At 42.6% G+C, this 18,373-nt stretch overlaps 1 protein-coding gene across 7 annotated transcripts in view; it reads right to left on the reverse strand.

The window, feature by feature from the left end:
• Positions 1–230: 230 nt before the first annotated feature.
• The window catches only part of tenm3 (teneurin transmembrane protein 3), a 3,293,451-nt gene continuing 3,275,308 nt past the window's right edge, over positions 231–18,373 (reverse strand). For all 7 annotated transcript variants that reach the window (XM_059644858.1, XM_048526868.2, XM_048526869.2 and 4 more), the window contains 5 exons: positions 16,223–16,458; positions 11,029–11,325; positions 9,117–10,728; positions 6,142–6,272; positions 231–1,880 (listed from right to left, as the gene is read on the reverse strand). In XM_059644858.1, coding sequence (XP_059500841.1) covers positions 1,125–1,880; positions 6,142–6,272; positions 9,117–10,728; positions 11,029–11,325; positions 16,223–16,458 — 3,032 coding nt within the window. In that variant the 3' untranslated portion in view covers positions 231–1,124. The remainder of the gene's footprint in view (positions 1,881–6,141; positions 6,273–9,116; positions 10,729–11,028; positions 11,326–16,222; positions 16,459–18,373) is intronic.

The raw sequence follows: 18,373 nt of genomic DNA on the forward strand, positions 1-18,373 counted from the left end.
TCAACTTAACCTCAAGAATGGATGAAAGTATTCCTCAGGGCAGGTTTACAAGCGAGTGATGGATTTTCCTCATTTTTTTTTCTCAATAAATGAAAGTATATAATTAAGCGTGCTGAAAAAGTTGATCTTGGAAAATCACATTTCCCCCTTTCATCTGATTAAAAATCAGTTGCACAACAGCCAATGTATTTTAAAGATTTTATTTTCAAGTATAAACTTCTTTGAAACACTTTACATAAATTAACATCTTTTGAGACTAGTATCTGATGAACAGTAAATTGGAATTCATATAAAAACTCCATAAGGTACTGGTCTCACACACTTTACAAAAAAGAAGAAAAAGTTTTCCTTTGCTTTGCTGTGAGGGTGATCTTGTACGTTTGTGTAACCTCCCAAGGCAAATTCCATGGCATTGCAAAATCGAGAAGAGCAACCGTCTGTTGTTGCCAGAGTCGACACTACTTTGCACAAACTGTCATTGTATAAAGCAGCACAGTTGAAAACAGGAGGAGGCCCCCATTCCACAAGATAGTGATGAAATTATTGAGTTTGTTCTGTGCCACAAATCCAATGTGTTTACAGCATTTACTGTGAGGAAAAAAGTAAGACTATTTCTGGTAAGCAAAGATTACTCATGTCATAATACACAGTTTCTGTATCCGGACACTGATTCTAATGCTTATTACAGTGTTTCTTAAACAACAGAAAACAGTCAACAGATTTGGCCAAGTACAAAACAGTTAAACTTTTCTTTTTACATGTTAGTCCAACCTTGGGTCTGAGTGTAGTATCATTCAACTGTAAACAATTATTTTACGAAGCAGTTGACAATCCTGTTTATCAAGGGTGATTTGAAGTTTCTGTTTGTAGGAACCACGTTGCTTCACCTTTGTAGGCTCCAGCCGAGTAGAAAAAAACAGAGTTCCACCGAGTTCAACAGCTCTAGGAAAGAACATGTGCTACAAATAGATCTGAACAGAGGTCTAGCGCAAGCTTCAGTTACACTTCAGTTTCCTCAGTTAACCATGTGATAACTAAGGGCAGCAAAACTAATATTCTGTTCTCCGAGAAAGAGAAGACAGTGTTAAGTTTATCTCTTTGGCAGCCACCAACTAGCCTGTGTGTTACCTCTTTCCTATTTCGTTCTGTCTTAAGAACTGAATATTGTTTGCACTGTCTGCTAGCTCTGGGTATTGCTCCACAGAGAGTACATAGTACCCATCATATCCTTGCACCTTGGCAGCACTCAGCAGCTGTCGCTTCTCTCCTTCTGTCCATAACCTGATTCCTTCCTCGCCGTCTCTCACTCTCTGCTGTTCTCTGGTCCAAGCACTCACCAGCGCTCTCTGTCTGGCCTGTTCCAGTATCCGAACCTTCTCCTCATCCAGGGTTGTCCCATAGCGAATGTGGAGGGACAAAGCGCTGTACTGTATTTCGATGTCGGCAAACCTTCGAGTCCTGCCACTCACCACAGCCGTGGACTGGGAAACAGTGACGTTGATGCCATTCTCTAATGCCTTGCGTCCGCTGGTCAGCCGCAGAGTGCCAAGGTCATTTTCAGGCGAAGCAGTTTTGATGAAGTAGTGAGTGTCCTTGCCCTCAATCGTATAATGTAAGTTGTCCAGGTAATATGCTCCGTTCAGAACAGCTGCAACTTTAATGCAGTCTTCGTTTGCAATGTTGAGCACGTTGGTTGTCACTTTTCCTTGATTGACTGCAAGCATGACCCCCTTGCCAACCAGAGACTTGACTGTTCCAAACCAGAGCCATGGCTTCTGTCCACTGGCATGGTGTTTGCCAGTCTGAATTTCTGGCATTTTCCCCAGGCCCATGAAAGCCTTTGCTTGCCGTGCTATGGTTTGTTGTACTCCAGAAAAAACCTAGAAACAAGTACAAAAGAAAAATTGAGCATTACTTCTGACTACATATAAATTCCTTTTGCTTTCCGAAACGAAATACAATAGATAAACTACCCTTTTGTTGTAAAATGCAGTTTTTTCTTTTTAATGCATTAGGAAAGTAAAATGCCAAGATGTATTTCCAAACACATAAACAGATCTAAAGAAACAAGTTGTAAATGTACATTAATGGGAAGAGCTGAGGTCATCCCATTTGGACCTAAGAAAGAGAGAGGATTCATGTTCGACATGACGAAGAACTGAAAGACAGATACAGAGGTAACGTAAAAAGCTAGGGGATGGATGGCCTTTGTTCAAAGCGGGAGGGAATACAAAGGTGTGCTGCTCTTGTCTGAAGCCCTGCTCAGGCCATGTGTAGAGTACTGTGCTCAGTTACAAGAAATGCTGAGGAAGGACACATTGGCTTTGCAGGGGCTGCACTGCAGACTGACCAAAATGTTACTGGGACTAAAGATTTAAATTGAGAGGATTGGTTGCAGTAGATGCAATGTGTACAATTTCCGAAATGCGATCAGTGAGGGTATTGCACATAAGGCTACTTAATAAAGTAACATACCACAGTCGTGTGGGTAATCGGTTAGCACGGACAGAGGACTGGCCAACTCGTAGGAGACAGATAAGTGGAGCATTTTCAGTTTAGCAATGTGTAATGAGGGGCATGCCAAGGGGTTCAGTGCTGGAGTCACAATTATTTACAAAAATATTAATGACTTGGTTAAGGGAAGTCACTGTACTGTAGCCCAGTTTGCAGCTGACACAAAATAGTTGGGGAGGTGCGTGGTGATCATGACTCAAACAGTCTGCAGGGGGACAAGTTAAACAAGTGGACAAAAACTTGGCAGATAGAATTTGATGTGGGGATATGAGAGATTATGCACTTTGGCAGAAACATAGCACAGCTGAATATTGTTTAAAGCAGAAATGCTGCAGTACAGAGAGATTTAGGGGATCCTCATGCAAGGATCATGAATGATAGCATCCAAGTTCAGCACATAATGTTGGGCTTTATTTCAAAGGCAATGGAATAAAACAAAAAGGGAGGTTTTGCTAAAGCTATACAAGGCTTTAGTTGGATCACCACTGGATTACTGTGGACAATTTTGGGCCCCTTTTTAAAGGAAAGATATACTGATATTGGAAGCACCCCAGAGAAGCTTCACCAGGTTGACCCTGTGTCTGGAGGGGATTTTCGTATGAGGAGAGATTAATAGGATGGGCCTGTACACTTTGGTGTTTAGGAAAATATAAGATTCTTAGCGGGTTTGCCAGAGTGTACACAGAGATGTTATTCACCCACTACTGGGAGCATCTAGGACCAGAGGGCATAAACTCAGAGCAAAGGGTCACCCAGTTAGGACGGATATGAGGAAGAACTTCTTCTCCCAGAGGGTATGGGTCTGTGGAATTCTTTACTGCAGAGGGCAGTACAGGCTGGGTCATTAAGTACACTTAAAATTGACATAGACAGATTAGTAATCAGTTGGGGAATCAAGGGTCATGGGGAAAGGCAGAACAATAAAGCTGAGAATGATCAGATCAGCCACAACCTCATTGGAAGGCAGAGCAGACTCAATGGGCCAAAGGGCCTGCTTCTATGTCTTACAGTCAGATTGAGTCGACTATGTTACCATGGGCATAAAGGTTTGAGGGACTTTTAATTGTGCATTTAAAATGATTCAATAATTTGATAGGGCAGATAGAGAGTGTATTCCTACTGGTGACAACAGTACAGTACGTCTCTAATAATTCACAAGCTTATGGTTAGAGTTGGGCTATCCTGGGGTAGATTCAGGGAACATGTGTTCAGAGAGGGTAATGGCAGCAGGGGTGTGAGCTAGAGGGCCAACTCCTGTTCTGTATCAAGCAAGGTGGATGTGTTAAAGGGTTAGGCTGAGATTTGATGCCTCCTACATGGCCAAATGGCTGATTGGTACTTGCACTGTGTATATCCACACATGAAGAGCCGCTGTTTGACAAGGTGACGGAGGGAATGCCACTTCCACTACACATTCCATTTTAAGAGGAATAAGAAATGGGACAGCCACGGCAAAGGGTCCTAGCGCTCATCTTCAAACAATATTACAATCAATAAATCAATCAACCCGTGGAAAATAACGACACACAAAATCCTTTCTAAATAGGTGGCATCTCTTATAAGAGATCAATTAAAACAGTCTAACATCTGTTTTGTCAGCTGCAGTGCTGTATTATTTAATTAAATGAAAGACAAATTATGGTAGTTTCAAACTATTAAATAATGTGCCTGCAACTAATTTATTTTTGCTCACAAGAGATAAATCTTTCTCAACATGAAGTATCAGCAGTTTACCTCTGGCCATCAAGGACAATAATCTGCAACGTTAAGGAAACAATTCCTCAATGACTACAATTCCTCAATGACTACTGCAAAGATCCACTGGCTTAAAGCAGTGCATCAATTATTTGTGTGTGTGTGTATGCATGAGTTCAGCTCTCATCTGGACAAACGGCACAGATGGATGGGAGGCAAGTCCACCATGAATGCACAGCCGAACGTGAAACTCTGGGATTAGAGCAGGTAAATCTAGGTCAATGGTGATTTCATTGCTCAAACATTCTCTCATTGTGGGGACCAAGAAATGATAAAAATCCAGCCCCTAACCTCACAGGCAAATCAAAACTGGTTTGTCATGTCTAATTGTTTTTCCACAAAGCCTTATACCAGTACTTGAAGCTGCTTCTTCCTGACAGCCAATAAATTGCACCATTTCACAATAGGATGATGTAATTTTTCAATAATTAATGACTAAGCAAGTGAGGAATTAAAATACATTCTATTTAGTGCAGTTAGTTGCAAACAATTTCTGGAAGGAAGAAAGGCAAATTAGCCGTTCCAAAAATGGTCATGGGTTAATGGTTTTAGGTTTCAAGCTAATATAAACTTAGGCTCACACGTGGGAATGCTTTGAGGTGACAGGTTTTCACAAGATACACACCTATGCTTTAAAATGGTTTAGTTTTCGTAACTTGAAGCACATTAAAGTTTTAGAGAAAAGAAGGCCGTATGGCCTTTGGAAAATATCATCAGTAAATGTATTTCAGATAACAACTGGAAACCTTTTAATTAAAGGATATTCATTGGTTTTGGAAGAAATTGTGACATTTGGAATGATTGTTAATGACTGGGAGGTTAACTGCTGGTTATTCACTGGTGTCATCTTGACTTGTGAAAGATCTCGGGAGTTGGGAAGCTAAGAGGCAATGACAAAATTATTGGCGTATCAAAGAATGAACAGGAGAGTCCAGGAACTGATGTCATTAGGATGACAATTACTTTCAAAGAGAACAGTCAGGAATTGGGCAGACATTATCTAGCCAATCCAAGATTGACCATGATCTGTTCATGTACTAATGTGTGGAGATGGAGGAACATAGAAGGTCAAGCAGCATCAGAGGAGCAGGAAAGTCAATGGTTCAGATCAGGACCCTTCATTTGATGTTGCCTGAGCTGTTGTGTTCCTCCAGCTCCACACTGCATTGACTCGTATTAGAGCATCTGCAGTTCTTGCTATCTCCATGTACTAATGACCTAGGGAGCCTCATGAGTGCTCTTCTAGAACAGTGGTGGTGTGCTTATCTCTGCTAGGTGACCTGTGTTCAAGTTCAACCTGCTCCAGGGATGTGCAATAACATCTTTGAACAGGTTGATTAAAAATGTCTTCAAGGAGTAGAGTGACTAGGGTTAATAAGTGGTGATTCTTGGTAGTTTGATGGACAATGAAGAAAGAATGAATACAGGAGAACTTTTGTCAAACAGAATACGATAAGAGACAAGTGCTTTGTCAAACACTGGTAATGAACTGGCATGTTGAATTAGAGTGGATGAAAGCAGCAACCCTTATTATGAACATTTTTTGCACTTGTTCTGATAAATTTAATAAGTTCTGTAAGTCTTTTGAAAACATGTTTATCCATGGGATTGGTCTTGTAACCAATCAGAACTAGTAAACACAGATTTACTCATGCTAACTCATTTCTAACTGTAATTGATTTAGGTCTTACAATTAAATTTAAAGTGAACTTCAAAATCTTAGATGGGGGAGGTGCTGATGACTGCTTCCCTCCTTAAGGATCTGGGTTATCACCGCATCAACACCATGACATTAACTCTGCCGTCAGCTATCAAGGGCTTTGTTTGCTTTGCATCATTTTCTCACTGGGTGATAGTGTCGACGAAGCTTACCGGTTCATCGTCCCATTCTTGACTCTTTATCAGTTCATATGAAGATTCTTCCAGGCCCTGCTTCGGCACAGGAAAACCAGGAATAACATTGTGGAGCTGGAACCCAAACATCAGCAGCCAACTGTTGACATCTGTGGAGGCAAGATGATATTGAGAACGAGAATACATCAAAGGTATCAGTCACTTTCAGAACAGATGGACCCCACAGTAAAAAACAAAATGTTGTGTTTTATTGTGCTATATACTTGACACACCAGCATTTTTGAAGTGTGTAAACTCTTCTGTCATGTAAAAGTGGAATACATCCCAAAAAGAAGATATTTTCTCAATCGCCTTTCCTGTCTCGCAATGGTGTGGGGCATTAGGAAGTTTACCAGGGAAGATGTCAGGGTGATTCTTTGGATCTGATTCAGCACCAAAACACAATACTTTCAGTTAGCATTTCCTTTCCTCTCCATTTTTCTGCTCATCTGCAGGAGATGCAGGATCAGTCCTTGATTTTAAATCTGAGATGGATAAATTTTTGTTCAGCATTAGTAAGGCAGGTACATGACTTCGGCCACAGATCAGCCATTATCTCATTGAATTGTGGAACAGGCTCAAAGAGCTGAATGGCCTGCTCCCATTTCCTGTATAGCCTTTACTGACATTATCCTCCCAGACTTGGTCTTCAAGTTGAGGAACCATTGTAGAACCTCAGTAGACACAGAACACAGACATGATGACCTCAATTAACTAGAATACAAGTGGCTCGCACATCCTGGGAATCGTGGGATGGCTGTGCTCACTTTACGGATAAGTGGTGTTCTGCTCCCAACACCATTCATCTAACCCAACTAAAGATGTTGCCAAGTGCATTACGTGGTTGAAGAAAAAGATGTTAAAATAACTGTGAATATCCAGTCTTGGGCCTCCAGTTTGGAGTTTCCCCTATGATTTGGAGGACTACATAGATACTATGAAGGTAAAAATCCAGTGTTTGCCAGGTGCTCGCTGAATTCACAACTCTTGATTGTTCTTACACCTTGAAAATGCTGTTGGGTGTTTGATGTTATCAGGAGGGGGAAGGGTTGTGACATACAGGAAGAAGTACAGGAAGGAAAGGAGGTCAGCATGCTGTACGAACAGGCTGGCCATTGTATGGGCTGACAGGGCAAATTGTAAACCCATTTTAAATATACAGACCCACTCTTAATATTTTAAAATTAGGTTCCATCTGTACAAAAATCCAGGAAACATAGTGTTAATTGTAAAGACACTGCCCTCATCAACCTGTTCAAAGATGTTATTGCACATTTCTGGAGCAGGTGAGACTTGAACCTGGATCAGCAGCAGGAACATTATTACTGCACCACCAGAGCCCTTCTAATATTGGCTCGTCTGCTGAGATGGTCTTATTCCAGTCACTTAAACAAGCTGCTCAGATTTGGGACATTTTTGGGGCACTTGGGATTTAAACTTTGACCTTCTGGCCAAAAGGCGGGGTGCTTTCACTGTGCCATGAGGGCCCTATTAATTGGATGTTAATTGTGTTCCTGTGATGGATTGAAAGCAACAGGGGAAGACTGAAATGAGGCCTCACTCATTGGAAGTGCACGATATGTAATATGGTGTCTGTAAACAGCAGTTTCTCAGTGTATATAGATGAGGTTCCAGTTCAATTCTGCACTGACTGGCTAAACAAGTTGTCACAGCTAATCCCACTAAATTGACAGTCAGCAAACAAATAGAATGAAGTGGGGCTTGTGTTGGATTGGCTGTGTCAATGGGCCAGAAGATCCTGGTTTAAGTCCCATTGCCCTGGAGGTGTGTTGTAATATGTTTAAACAGGATGATTCAGTTTGAAAAAAAAACAAATTAAATAACACCAATACTGCCTTCAAACAGAACACGCTCAGCAAACTATACAGTCTTTTCAGGGAGAAAGGTGCAGGAATTTGATATAACTAAGCAGAAACAGTACTTTTTTTAAAACTCAGGTTGAATTACAAACAATAGATAATTTTATTTCCTCCAAGAATTCTTGCATAAACTTGTTTTAAGGATTGAATAGCTAGTAAATCATAATTGATCCTACGTATGACAAAATGTACAATAGCCAAACAGGAGACAGTGATGTGGTAGTGTTGTCACTGGACTAATAGTCTAGAGCCCATGGTAATAATCTGGGGGTATGGGTTCACATGACACATGGTGAATTCTGAATTCAATACATATCTGGAATTAAAACTATACCTGGTCTAATGGCATCCATGGAACCACTGTCAGCTGTTTTAAAAACCCATCTGGTTTGGTAATGTCCTTTAGGGAAGGAAATCTGCCATCTTATCCAGTCGAGCCTACATGTAACTCCTAGATCCACAGCAATGTTGTTGACTCTTAGCCACCCTCTGGTCAATTAGGGATGGGTAATAAATTCGGTCCTAGTCACTGCTACTCAATTATGGATTAAAAAAGTCACCATCTCATCAGCATCAGCTGTCAAACCCCAGATAGTACTTGTTACTTCCCTACATTTCTGAAAACAACTTTTGTTTAGGTGTTAAGAGGTATGGGTCAAAGGCTCAGGGATACAAAGTTGGATCACAAATCAGCTATAATCTCAGGAGGAACAGCCTTGAGGGGCTGAATGGCCTACTCCTGCTCCTGTGTTTTACAGTGTGCTACAATAATCTTCATGACATTTATTTCTATTCAATTTGAACTTTGTTGTCCATTTAGAAGTTCATCATGGGAACAAAAAAATCTCCTGCTACCACAGTGCTGTGCAATTTCAGGTCTTACAGACCGAAATGTAACAGTTCACTTGATGGGCAATAATTCTCTTTTACTCACTCAAGTTATTTTTAGCTTATCTCTTTGCCAAACTGAACAATCGGTTCGGAGAGATTTGCACAGTTCCTTGCTGAGCAAGCTGGTGTGAACATGGCAGATTTCCCTGACAAGGATTTGGCTTGGTTGAATTTCTCTTTTACCTGTGACATAGTCCTTGATATTCTCGACTTTGCCCACTGGGTTATTGTTTCTGAACATGTAAAGGTTGAACGGTGCTGGGTCACAGGCGACTTTTGTCCAAACGGTGATGTCAGGGGCTGTCCATCGCCCGGCCAGGATATCGTAGTCCCTCTCCCCAAAGTGGATCAGCTTTGTTAAAGGATCATACAGGCCACCGTGGAAGCCAATCACCAGCTGAAAGTCAGGGTTTGAGTCCAGGTAGATTTCGCCATAGGCAGTATATTGAATCTGCTTAATCATCAGACCATTGCTGCTGAACACAGCCAGTGGCGTGCCGGTATTGTCGGAAGCAATGTAAAACTCCTCCCCACTGCTGATCTCCATCGCAAAGACATGACCCTGCAGGTCATAGTAGAGGGAGGTGATCTCTGAGCTGGAGTGGTTGTAAACATGAGTTATACGGTTTGGGTAGTTCAGATCGGCGTAGAAGAACTGAAGGTGCTGACCGATGCTGGTCTTGCTGGAGACGCGTCGCCCCAGGCCATCGTAACGGTACTGAATGTTCCAGCCACCCGCTTTGCTGTAAACTCTGGTAAGGAGGCCCTTGGAGTTGTATTCAAAAACGTCACCCCCACGCTGGTGCAGGAAGCCATCTTCATCCAGCTTGTACTGGACGTCACCCAAGCGGGTGATCCGGTCTCGCAGGTCGTAGCGGAGCGGCGTCAGGCGGGCACTACTGCCAGGGTTCAGCAAGTGCAAGTTCCCATTCAAGTCGTAGTTATACCTCCACATGATTTTATCGTTCAAGTAGACGGTCTGAAGCTGTCCATCAACATCGTACTCGTAGCCATACTTGGTGGTGTTGGCAAAGGGGCCAATCTTCATCTCTCGCTTGGTCACCCGTCCCATGTTGTCGTACTGAATGGTGATCCAGTACATGAGGGAGCGAAATATCTCGTACTGGATCTCCTTGATCCGTCCGTGCGCATCGAAGTGCTTGGTGTATGTCATCACAGCCGTTGAAATGATCTGGTTGATGTCGTAGTAGATCACGCCGAACTTGCCAAACTGCTCAAACTTGCCAGAGATGTCATCGAACTGGTACAGGTCAATGGGCAGGGGTGTCTCGTTGATGACAGCTTGCATGCTGGTCACCCGGAAATTGTTGTCGTAGCTGTAGTCGAAGCGAGCGTTCACCATGCCGTCTTCGCTGAAACGGAAGATCTGTCGGTCAACCAGGGGGCCAATTTGCCGGTATCTGATGGTGCAGATGAAGCCCTCGCTCTGTAGGTTGACCGTCTTGAGCACACCGGCAGTCTCGTCGTAGGTGAAGCTGACCCGCGTGCTGTCGTACAGGAGCTCGGACAGCTTCGACATCCGCCTGTACTTGTACAGCACACGCCGGCCTGTTCCCAGGTAAGCTGTCTGCAGGAGCAGCCCTTCCTCACTGTAGTCCACAATCATGGAGGCGTTACTCTCTGGGGGGTTGTAAATATTACGGTAATAGCCAATGGAGCGAATGGTCTGCATGGTGTGACGGGCGACACTGGGCATTGTGACTGCAGACAGACGATCCAATAAATCATACTCGAAGATGTACTGGCGCTGGCTGTGCAGAAGTAGCACCATGGACTGTAAAACAAAACAGAATATAAATGCAAATTACATGACAAAGGAAATTACCATTCTGAATGATAATACAGTTACTTAATTAAGTCAAACTTGACCTAAATGTCTTTAGCAAAGCTTGGCAATAATCTACTTGGACATGTAAATTTGCAGTTTAAGATTATTAGCTTTAACATGTAATGTGTAACTACACTGTGCCAGACTACGTTTAATTATTTTTTTCTGCCGAATGTGCTTTAGAGAAAATGAAGCACTCTCAAACGCTTCGAGAAAGGGTACGTGCTTCCTTGTTGTTACACATACCTTGTCGAGGTATGTGTAACTCCAGGTTTTTCCGTCAGTCAGCATGCGGGACATAATTCTCCCCTTGTTGTCATATTCCAACTTCTCGCCCAGTGGGCCCCTTTGAATACTGGAGATCTGGCCAGTGGAGGAATAGGTGATGTTGACGGCTGTGAGTCGGCTGCTTGGCAGCCAGAGCGTTGGGTGGCCTGACTGATCGTAGATGATCCTCAGCTGAAACTTGCGGTGATCATCATAGATCCTCTCTGTCCGAGTTGTTCGATCGAAGTCAATGGAGAGGAGGTTCCTGCCGTTCACCTTATAGAAAACACCCAGAAGAAATCAATTAGGAGTGCTCATGTCCCACCCCACTATTGCTTTTCAGACAATCTGGCTGTTTTCTGAAGTGTTCACAGTGATTGATTTTGTTCCTCAGTGCAAATTACTTTTGACGTATTTCCTGATGTAAATGAACAATAAATTTAACTGCCTTTTCACTGAATTAAAAGACAGTTTGGCTTCTGTTCAAAGCCTTTTCCACATTGATCTGCAGCACGTTTGCAGCCGCCTTTTGGAAAACATTTGAGATTGTCTTCCCAAGGCCTGAGCTTCATAAATAGGGACAAAGTTTGTTCATTTTTTCAAAAAGTGAAGAAGCAGCGATGTCCATTACCTATTACAATTCCAAAAGAATAAGGATGTGCTCACGCACAGAGTAAAGTCAGTTAGTGACAAACTGAACAAATCGGTGGTGGTTGAAGAGTGAGTGTGGATGAAACCGATCACTGGCAATTTCATGATTGTGAATGAAACACCAATAAACTGGGGGATAATGTTGAACAATCACAATCTCACCACAATGACATTCAGACACTCTTCATTTGTTTCAGTAATCAAAACCATAAGCCTCAGAATCGCCTAAAACCCTCATTCTCTCTTGCCACCGTTAGATTGCTCCTTAATAATGTTAGTTGGGTTTTTGGCCTTTGGCTACACTATCTCCACATGTGACTTTGTGCCAAGCTTTTAACATTGCAAAAAGGAGACGTGAAGTGAAGCTTTTACATTGTGCACTCTTCAAGACGAAGACACAAGAAAGACACTTGAGAAAGAAGGTCAACAATTGATACAGCATGAGATGAGGGTCATCATTGGGACATTATCATTGAAAAAATAGTGAACGTGGTTTAAGGTTGCTAGTTAACTGCTGTTGCTGCTCTACATGCCAATGACTGCCTCCTCAGTCAGCACTCTCATCTCACGCTATCTCTTTTTTTAAGTCTGTTTCTTGCATCGCAGTCCTGAAGAGTACAAAATGTTTAGGCTTCTGTATCCGTTTAGCAATTTATGACCTGTACGGTCAAGTTTTCCTGTCATAATACTTACCCGAAGCACCTCATGACCGTTTGCCACATTAAGTGCGCTATGTGATTACCAGTAGTTACAATGTTGATCAGTGATATGATATGAAGGGTTTGGAGTGGTTAAGGTTAGCCAAATGCAATACATTGAAGAGCTGACAATATTCATAGACACCCCCTTGTTCTCTTGAGGCTGACGCTTCCAGAATATTACTAGCATCAAAATGTACTGCACCCTTTATTACAACTGGTACGGGGTTTGCATGATAATGTATTTTTTATTGTCAATAAGAGCTTTGAACTTTAAACAAAGCTTTTGAATATAGAAGGTTTCATTCATTAAAATTCAACTTCTATGGATTCATAAAAATGTATCCAATTATACATAAGCAGGATTTGTGAATCTTATTTTTAATATTCATGGAAAGAAAATTTTGTTCCATTGACTCATTGCCTCCTGAAAGAATTGAATGCGTGTTGAGGTATGGTCTTGCTCACTCATGTTACCATTGTTATTGCATGATCTGAGACAATCAGTGTTACAGCTCAGATTGATTCCTTTCTTAGCCAAAAATCACATGTATGCTTTAAAATCTCCCCACCCCCAGCCACATTCCATGTTTAACCCTCCCTTTTTGTCCCCACCTCCTTAACCTGACACAACCTATCCTTCTTCTCTCCCACCTGTTTGTCCCACCGATCCCACTGGCCATTCCTCACCAGGACTCACCTATCACCATCCCACCTACCAACTCCAGCCCCATCCCTCCTCTCTATTTATTTCACAGAATCATAGAACCCCTACAGAGTGGAAACAGGCCCTTTGGCCCAACAAGTCCACACTGACCCTCAGAGCATCCCACCCAGAACCATCCCCTTGTATTCACCTAATCTACATATCCCTGAGCACTATGGACAATTTAGCGTGGCCAATCCACCTAACCTGCACATCTTTGGACTGTGGGAGGAAACTGGAGCATCCGGAGGAAACCCACGCAGACAAGGGGAGAAGGTGCAAACTCCACAAAAACAGTCACGCGAGGCTGGAATCGAACCCGGGTCCCTGGTGCTGTCAGACAGAGTGTGAACCACAGAGCCACCGTGCCGCTCCTGAGCACCCTTCCCCCTCCCCATTTCTGAAGTAGGGTGCTGACCTGAAACCTCTGTTCTGATGCTGCCTGGCCTGCTGTGTTCCCCAGCTCCACACTTTGTTATTTCTTGCATTTATATGTTGCCTTCCATGATCTCAGGGCACCTTAAAGTGCTTTTACAACTAACAAAGTAATTTTGACATACAATCATTGTTATGAGAGAGAAAATCCAGGAACCCAACAATTAGCAATATCATAACACTTGGATAGTCTACTATTGCGATGTTCATTGTCAGGGATTGAAGGCAGACAAATATAATATTTCCAATCCTTCTTTAAATTAACATCACATTTTTTCCAGCCACTTGAAAGGGCAGGCAAGGCTCTCATTCATCTTCTAGAAGACAGCACTTTCAACACTGCATTACATCATAAGATTCAGGAACAGAATGAAGCCATTCAGTCCATTGAGTCTGCTCTGCGATGGCTGCCATGTTTTTCTCATCCACATTCTCGTGCCTACTCCCTGAAGCCCCAATCCCTGTACTAATCATGAGCCGATCTATCTCTGTCTTAAACATACTCAGTGACGTGGCCTCCATAGCCCTCTGCAGCAATGAATTCCACAGATTAGCCAACCTCTGGCTGAAGAAGTTCTCCTTATCTCGGTTCTAAAGGGTTATCCCTTCACTCTGAGGCTGTACCCTTGGGTACTAGTTCCTCTTCCTAGTGGAAACAACCTCTCCATTCTATCCAAGATGCTCAGTATTAGATTAGATTCCCTACGGTGTGGAAACAGGCCCTTCAGCCCAACAAGTCCACACTGCCCCTTGATACAGCCCACCCAGATCCATCCCCCTATAACCCACACAGCACTGAATACTACAGGCAATTTAGCATGGCTGATCCACCTAGGCTGCACATCTTTGGACTGTGGGAGGAAACCGGAGCACCCAGAGGAAACCCACGCTGACATGGGGCGAATGTGCAAACTCCACACAGATAGTCGCCCGAGGCTGGAACTGAACCTGGGTCCCTGGTGCTGTGAGGCTGCAGTGCTAACCACAGAGCCACCGTGCCGCCCTATTCTATAAGCTTCAATGTAATCCACTCCTTACCAATACTTCTAAACTCCATTGAGTACAGATCCAGAACCCTCAACTGCTCCACATATGACAAGACTTTCATCCCCGGGATCATTCCTGTAATCCCCCCGAGCGCCCACATCCTTCCTCATATACGGGGCCCAAAACTGCTCACAATATTCCAAATGCAATCTGACCAGATCCTTTTACAGCCTTAGTAGTGTCACTCTACTCTTGTACTCTAGCACTTCTAAAATGAATGCTAACGTTACATTTGCGTTCCTAACTGCCACAAGTCAATCTTAAAGAAATCCTGAGCTAGGAATCCCAAGTCCCCTTTGTACCTCAGAAATTCTCTAGCCTTTCGCCACTTAGAAAATAATCTGTGCCTCTATTCTTCCTACCAAAGTACAGCATACCCTCAGCATTGAAATGGAATGCAAGGTTAGTTTCCAACACGAAGGTCCTGAAGTAGGATTTGAGAGTAGATTCTTTTGATTTAGAGCCATGATTACTGCAGTCTGAGCCATGGTGGACATGAAAAGCATCCCACATCAATCTGGACAAACTTTTTTGTTAAGAGACATGGCTATGGATTACATCTTTGTTCTTTAGTCATTTAAATGAATGGGTGGAACATCAGATGTGTTTTGAAGGGGGTTATGTGGTTCCTCCTTGCCTAACATCTTCATCTTTCCTCAGTGCGGGAGATCCAATAGCTCTGAGCATAGATACAGGCAGAGTCTGAGCAGTACGGCATGGAAACAGACCCTTCGGTCCATCTTGTCCACACGGATCAGATATTCTGCATTAATCTCATCCCATTTGCCAGCATTTGGCTCATATCCCTCTAAGCCCTTCCTGTTCATATACACATCCAGATGACTTTTACATTTGTAAATGTACCTGCCTCAACCGCTTCCTCTGGCAGCTCACTCCATACAGGCACCACCCTCTGTGTTAAAAAGTCACCAACTTTGGTACCTTTTAAATCTTTCCCCTCCCACTTTAAACCTATGACCACTAGTTTTTGACTTGCCCATCCCAGGGAAAAGACCTTGTCTACACACCCTATCCACGCCCCTCGTGATTAAGGATTGCTCCCCATTGACTGTCAGGTACAGCTATTTGACTGAAGCACATGCAGTGTGGTTGTCACATAAGCTGCTGGCATATGCACCACCCTCTGCATGAAAATGCCACCCCTTCAGTCCCTTTTAAATCTCCCCTCTCACCTTAAACCTGTGCCCTCTAGTTTTGGACTCCCTTACCCTGGGGAAAAAGCCTTTGGTATTCACCATATCCACGCCCTTCATGATTTTGTAAACTTCTATAATGTCACCCCTCGGTCTCCGGTGCTCCATGGAAAATAGCCCTGGCTGATTCAGCCTCTCCCTACAGCTCCAAACCTCGAAACATTCCTGTAAATCCTTTCTGAACCCTTTCAAGCTTCACAAAATCTTTCCTATAGCAGGGAGGCCAGAACTGTAATATTCCAAAAGTGGGCTAACCAGTGTCCTGTGCGGCTGCAATATGACCTCCCAAACTCTTCCACTCAATGCATTTATCACGCAATGTGATTCAGTGAGCTAACAACTAGATGACTTTTGATGCTCGTGTCCAACTGTTGTAAAAACAAATGAACACAGCAACTAATAAATAACAGGAAATTATTTACCCTCAGTTTGCGCCCGAAGATACTGATTTTTCCTCTAGTTTGTTCCTTTCTGAATCGCCACTCCACCAGGTTCAGACTGTTTTCCACAGGCAGTGTGATGTTACGTTTGGCTATGATTGGATTCACTGTGCCAGCCAGGATATGGGGCTCTGTCTGGAAACTGGTATCCATGCCATTGGCATACATCACCCGGAGGGAGCTATCATAACCAACCTGGTAGCTGTTTCTCAACTGATCTAGAATACAATGGAAAATTAATATTAATTAAAATGTAAATGCACATCTGAATATTAATATTCATATCACAATAACACTTCAGTTCTAAATGTTAGTCCTGTCACAATCCAAAATTTTCATTTCTAAACCATCACAGTTGTTAAAGAATACAGTTGAAAAATGATTTTTGGGGACGTAATGATTTAATACCTCACTTGGAGGAACTGGACAGAGGCAAATTAAATATTTATGTAATTCCCATTCTCATATTCTTTTGCCTCAAAGTAAAATGACACTGCACCATGTTCAGCTCAAGACTGGCTCCTACTCTATCAAATCCATCACATCAATCCATTGTAATTCCTTTAGAAATGCAATGCTATTTTCTTACCGATACACATTTGCAAGTTTAACTGGGGATCTCAATGGTTATTTAATATCTGTCATGTTTCACAACAATGAAGACCCAATCTTCAGAAACAAAATCACTGGCAGAAAAGATTTAAATGATGATGTTACAATACCCACAAAAACCTGGTTTAGAAACACATTTTAGGGCCAATGATTTTCAAGTGTCTCGTACTGCACCTGTAGTTGTTGGACGCTCCATCATTAAACTAATCTGAAAGCTGAAAGACAGTCAAAAGATATGTTGATACATGTTGTGACCTCTTTTTACCCCCAAATCCTTCCAACAATGTAGACGTTTCTTCCCATTCCTACATTACCAGTGACAACATAACTGGAGCCAGAAAGAGAAAGAGAGAGAGAGAGACAGAGAGCTATATCACAACTTCTTGTAATTGCCTTGTTTCTAAAGCATTCCCTCTATGATTGGGATGCAATGTATGATGCAGACTTTTACAGCTGTTTTAGTATTGCAACAATTGCCTAATCACAAAGCTCTTGTTTGACTGACAGTAAAAAGAGTGCTGAGGTGTCAGGAGGTTAGTATCAAGCTGCTTACGGTATGAACTTCCCTGTAACCTGAACTGCTGGGGGTTGAAATCCTGCAGGGTTCCATTAACAACGGTTAGGATATTAGCATTATATTCCTGAGTGGGTACTTCAACAAAGTTGCTGCTTCATTTTTGACAGGTTAATGACTTTGTTAAAATAGTGTTCACAAGGATTTCAGTTTTAACCCCTAAATGTCAGGGTTTGTCCTTTATTTGTTTAGAATATGCTTTGCAGTTTCTTTATTCTCCTCGACCTCCCTTTTGCCTCTCTGCGAATTATTCCTCAATGCTCTGCTGGTAAGAGAAAAGAGACACCTGGAAAGTCCGGAGAACTCAATGAATTTCCAAAGATGCGTGTGAAGATGCTGGTTGACTTCTGACTCGATATCATGGATAACGAGGAGCTGATCTCAGACCTTCAGTGACTCGCTTGACGATGTGGGATTCGGCCTGCATTTTCAGCAACCTATGCGAATCCCTGGATTGATATGCAATTCACTCTGGCTAACTTTATACATGGCATTGTCCACTTTGGTCTCCTGCCTGCCATCTGCAGCCATCCTTGGAAGGCGATGAATTGCATCTTGCATGCGACCAATACAATGCAATTATTAACACTGCTGCAGCATGATTTGACATAACTCAAGGGCGTTAACACATCAGATATAGCAACAATACTACCAGCAACCCAGACGTATTAATAATCTATGGAATAACTCAGTTTCTCTGAGTAATTCGCAACCTCATCCGGGAATGTAATGATTAAAAAAATCAGTTCTTTTGACATCAATTCTTCTGACATGCAAGTTTGACCTCCTCATTTTTTGAATTGATTTTGGTTTATTATTGTCTTGTACCTAGGAACAGTGAAAAGCTTTGTTTAGTGTGCTGTACAGGCAGATCATACCATACAAAGGGCATTAACGCAGTAGAACAGAGCGAGGAATACAATGGTACTGCTGCAGAGAAGGTGCAC

The sequence above is a fragment of the Stegostoma tigrinum genome, chromosome 3, assembly GCF_030684315.1.
Source record: "Stegostoma tigrinum isolate sSteTig4 chromosome 3, sSteTig4.hap1, whole genome shotgun sequence".
In the NCBI taxonomy this organism is placed as follows: domain Eukaryota; kingdom Metazoa; phylum Chordata; class Chondrichthyes; order Orectolobiformes; family Stegostomatidae; genus Stegostoma; species Stegostoma tigrinum.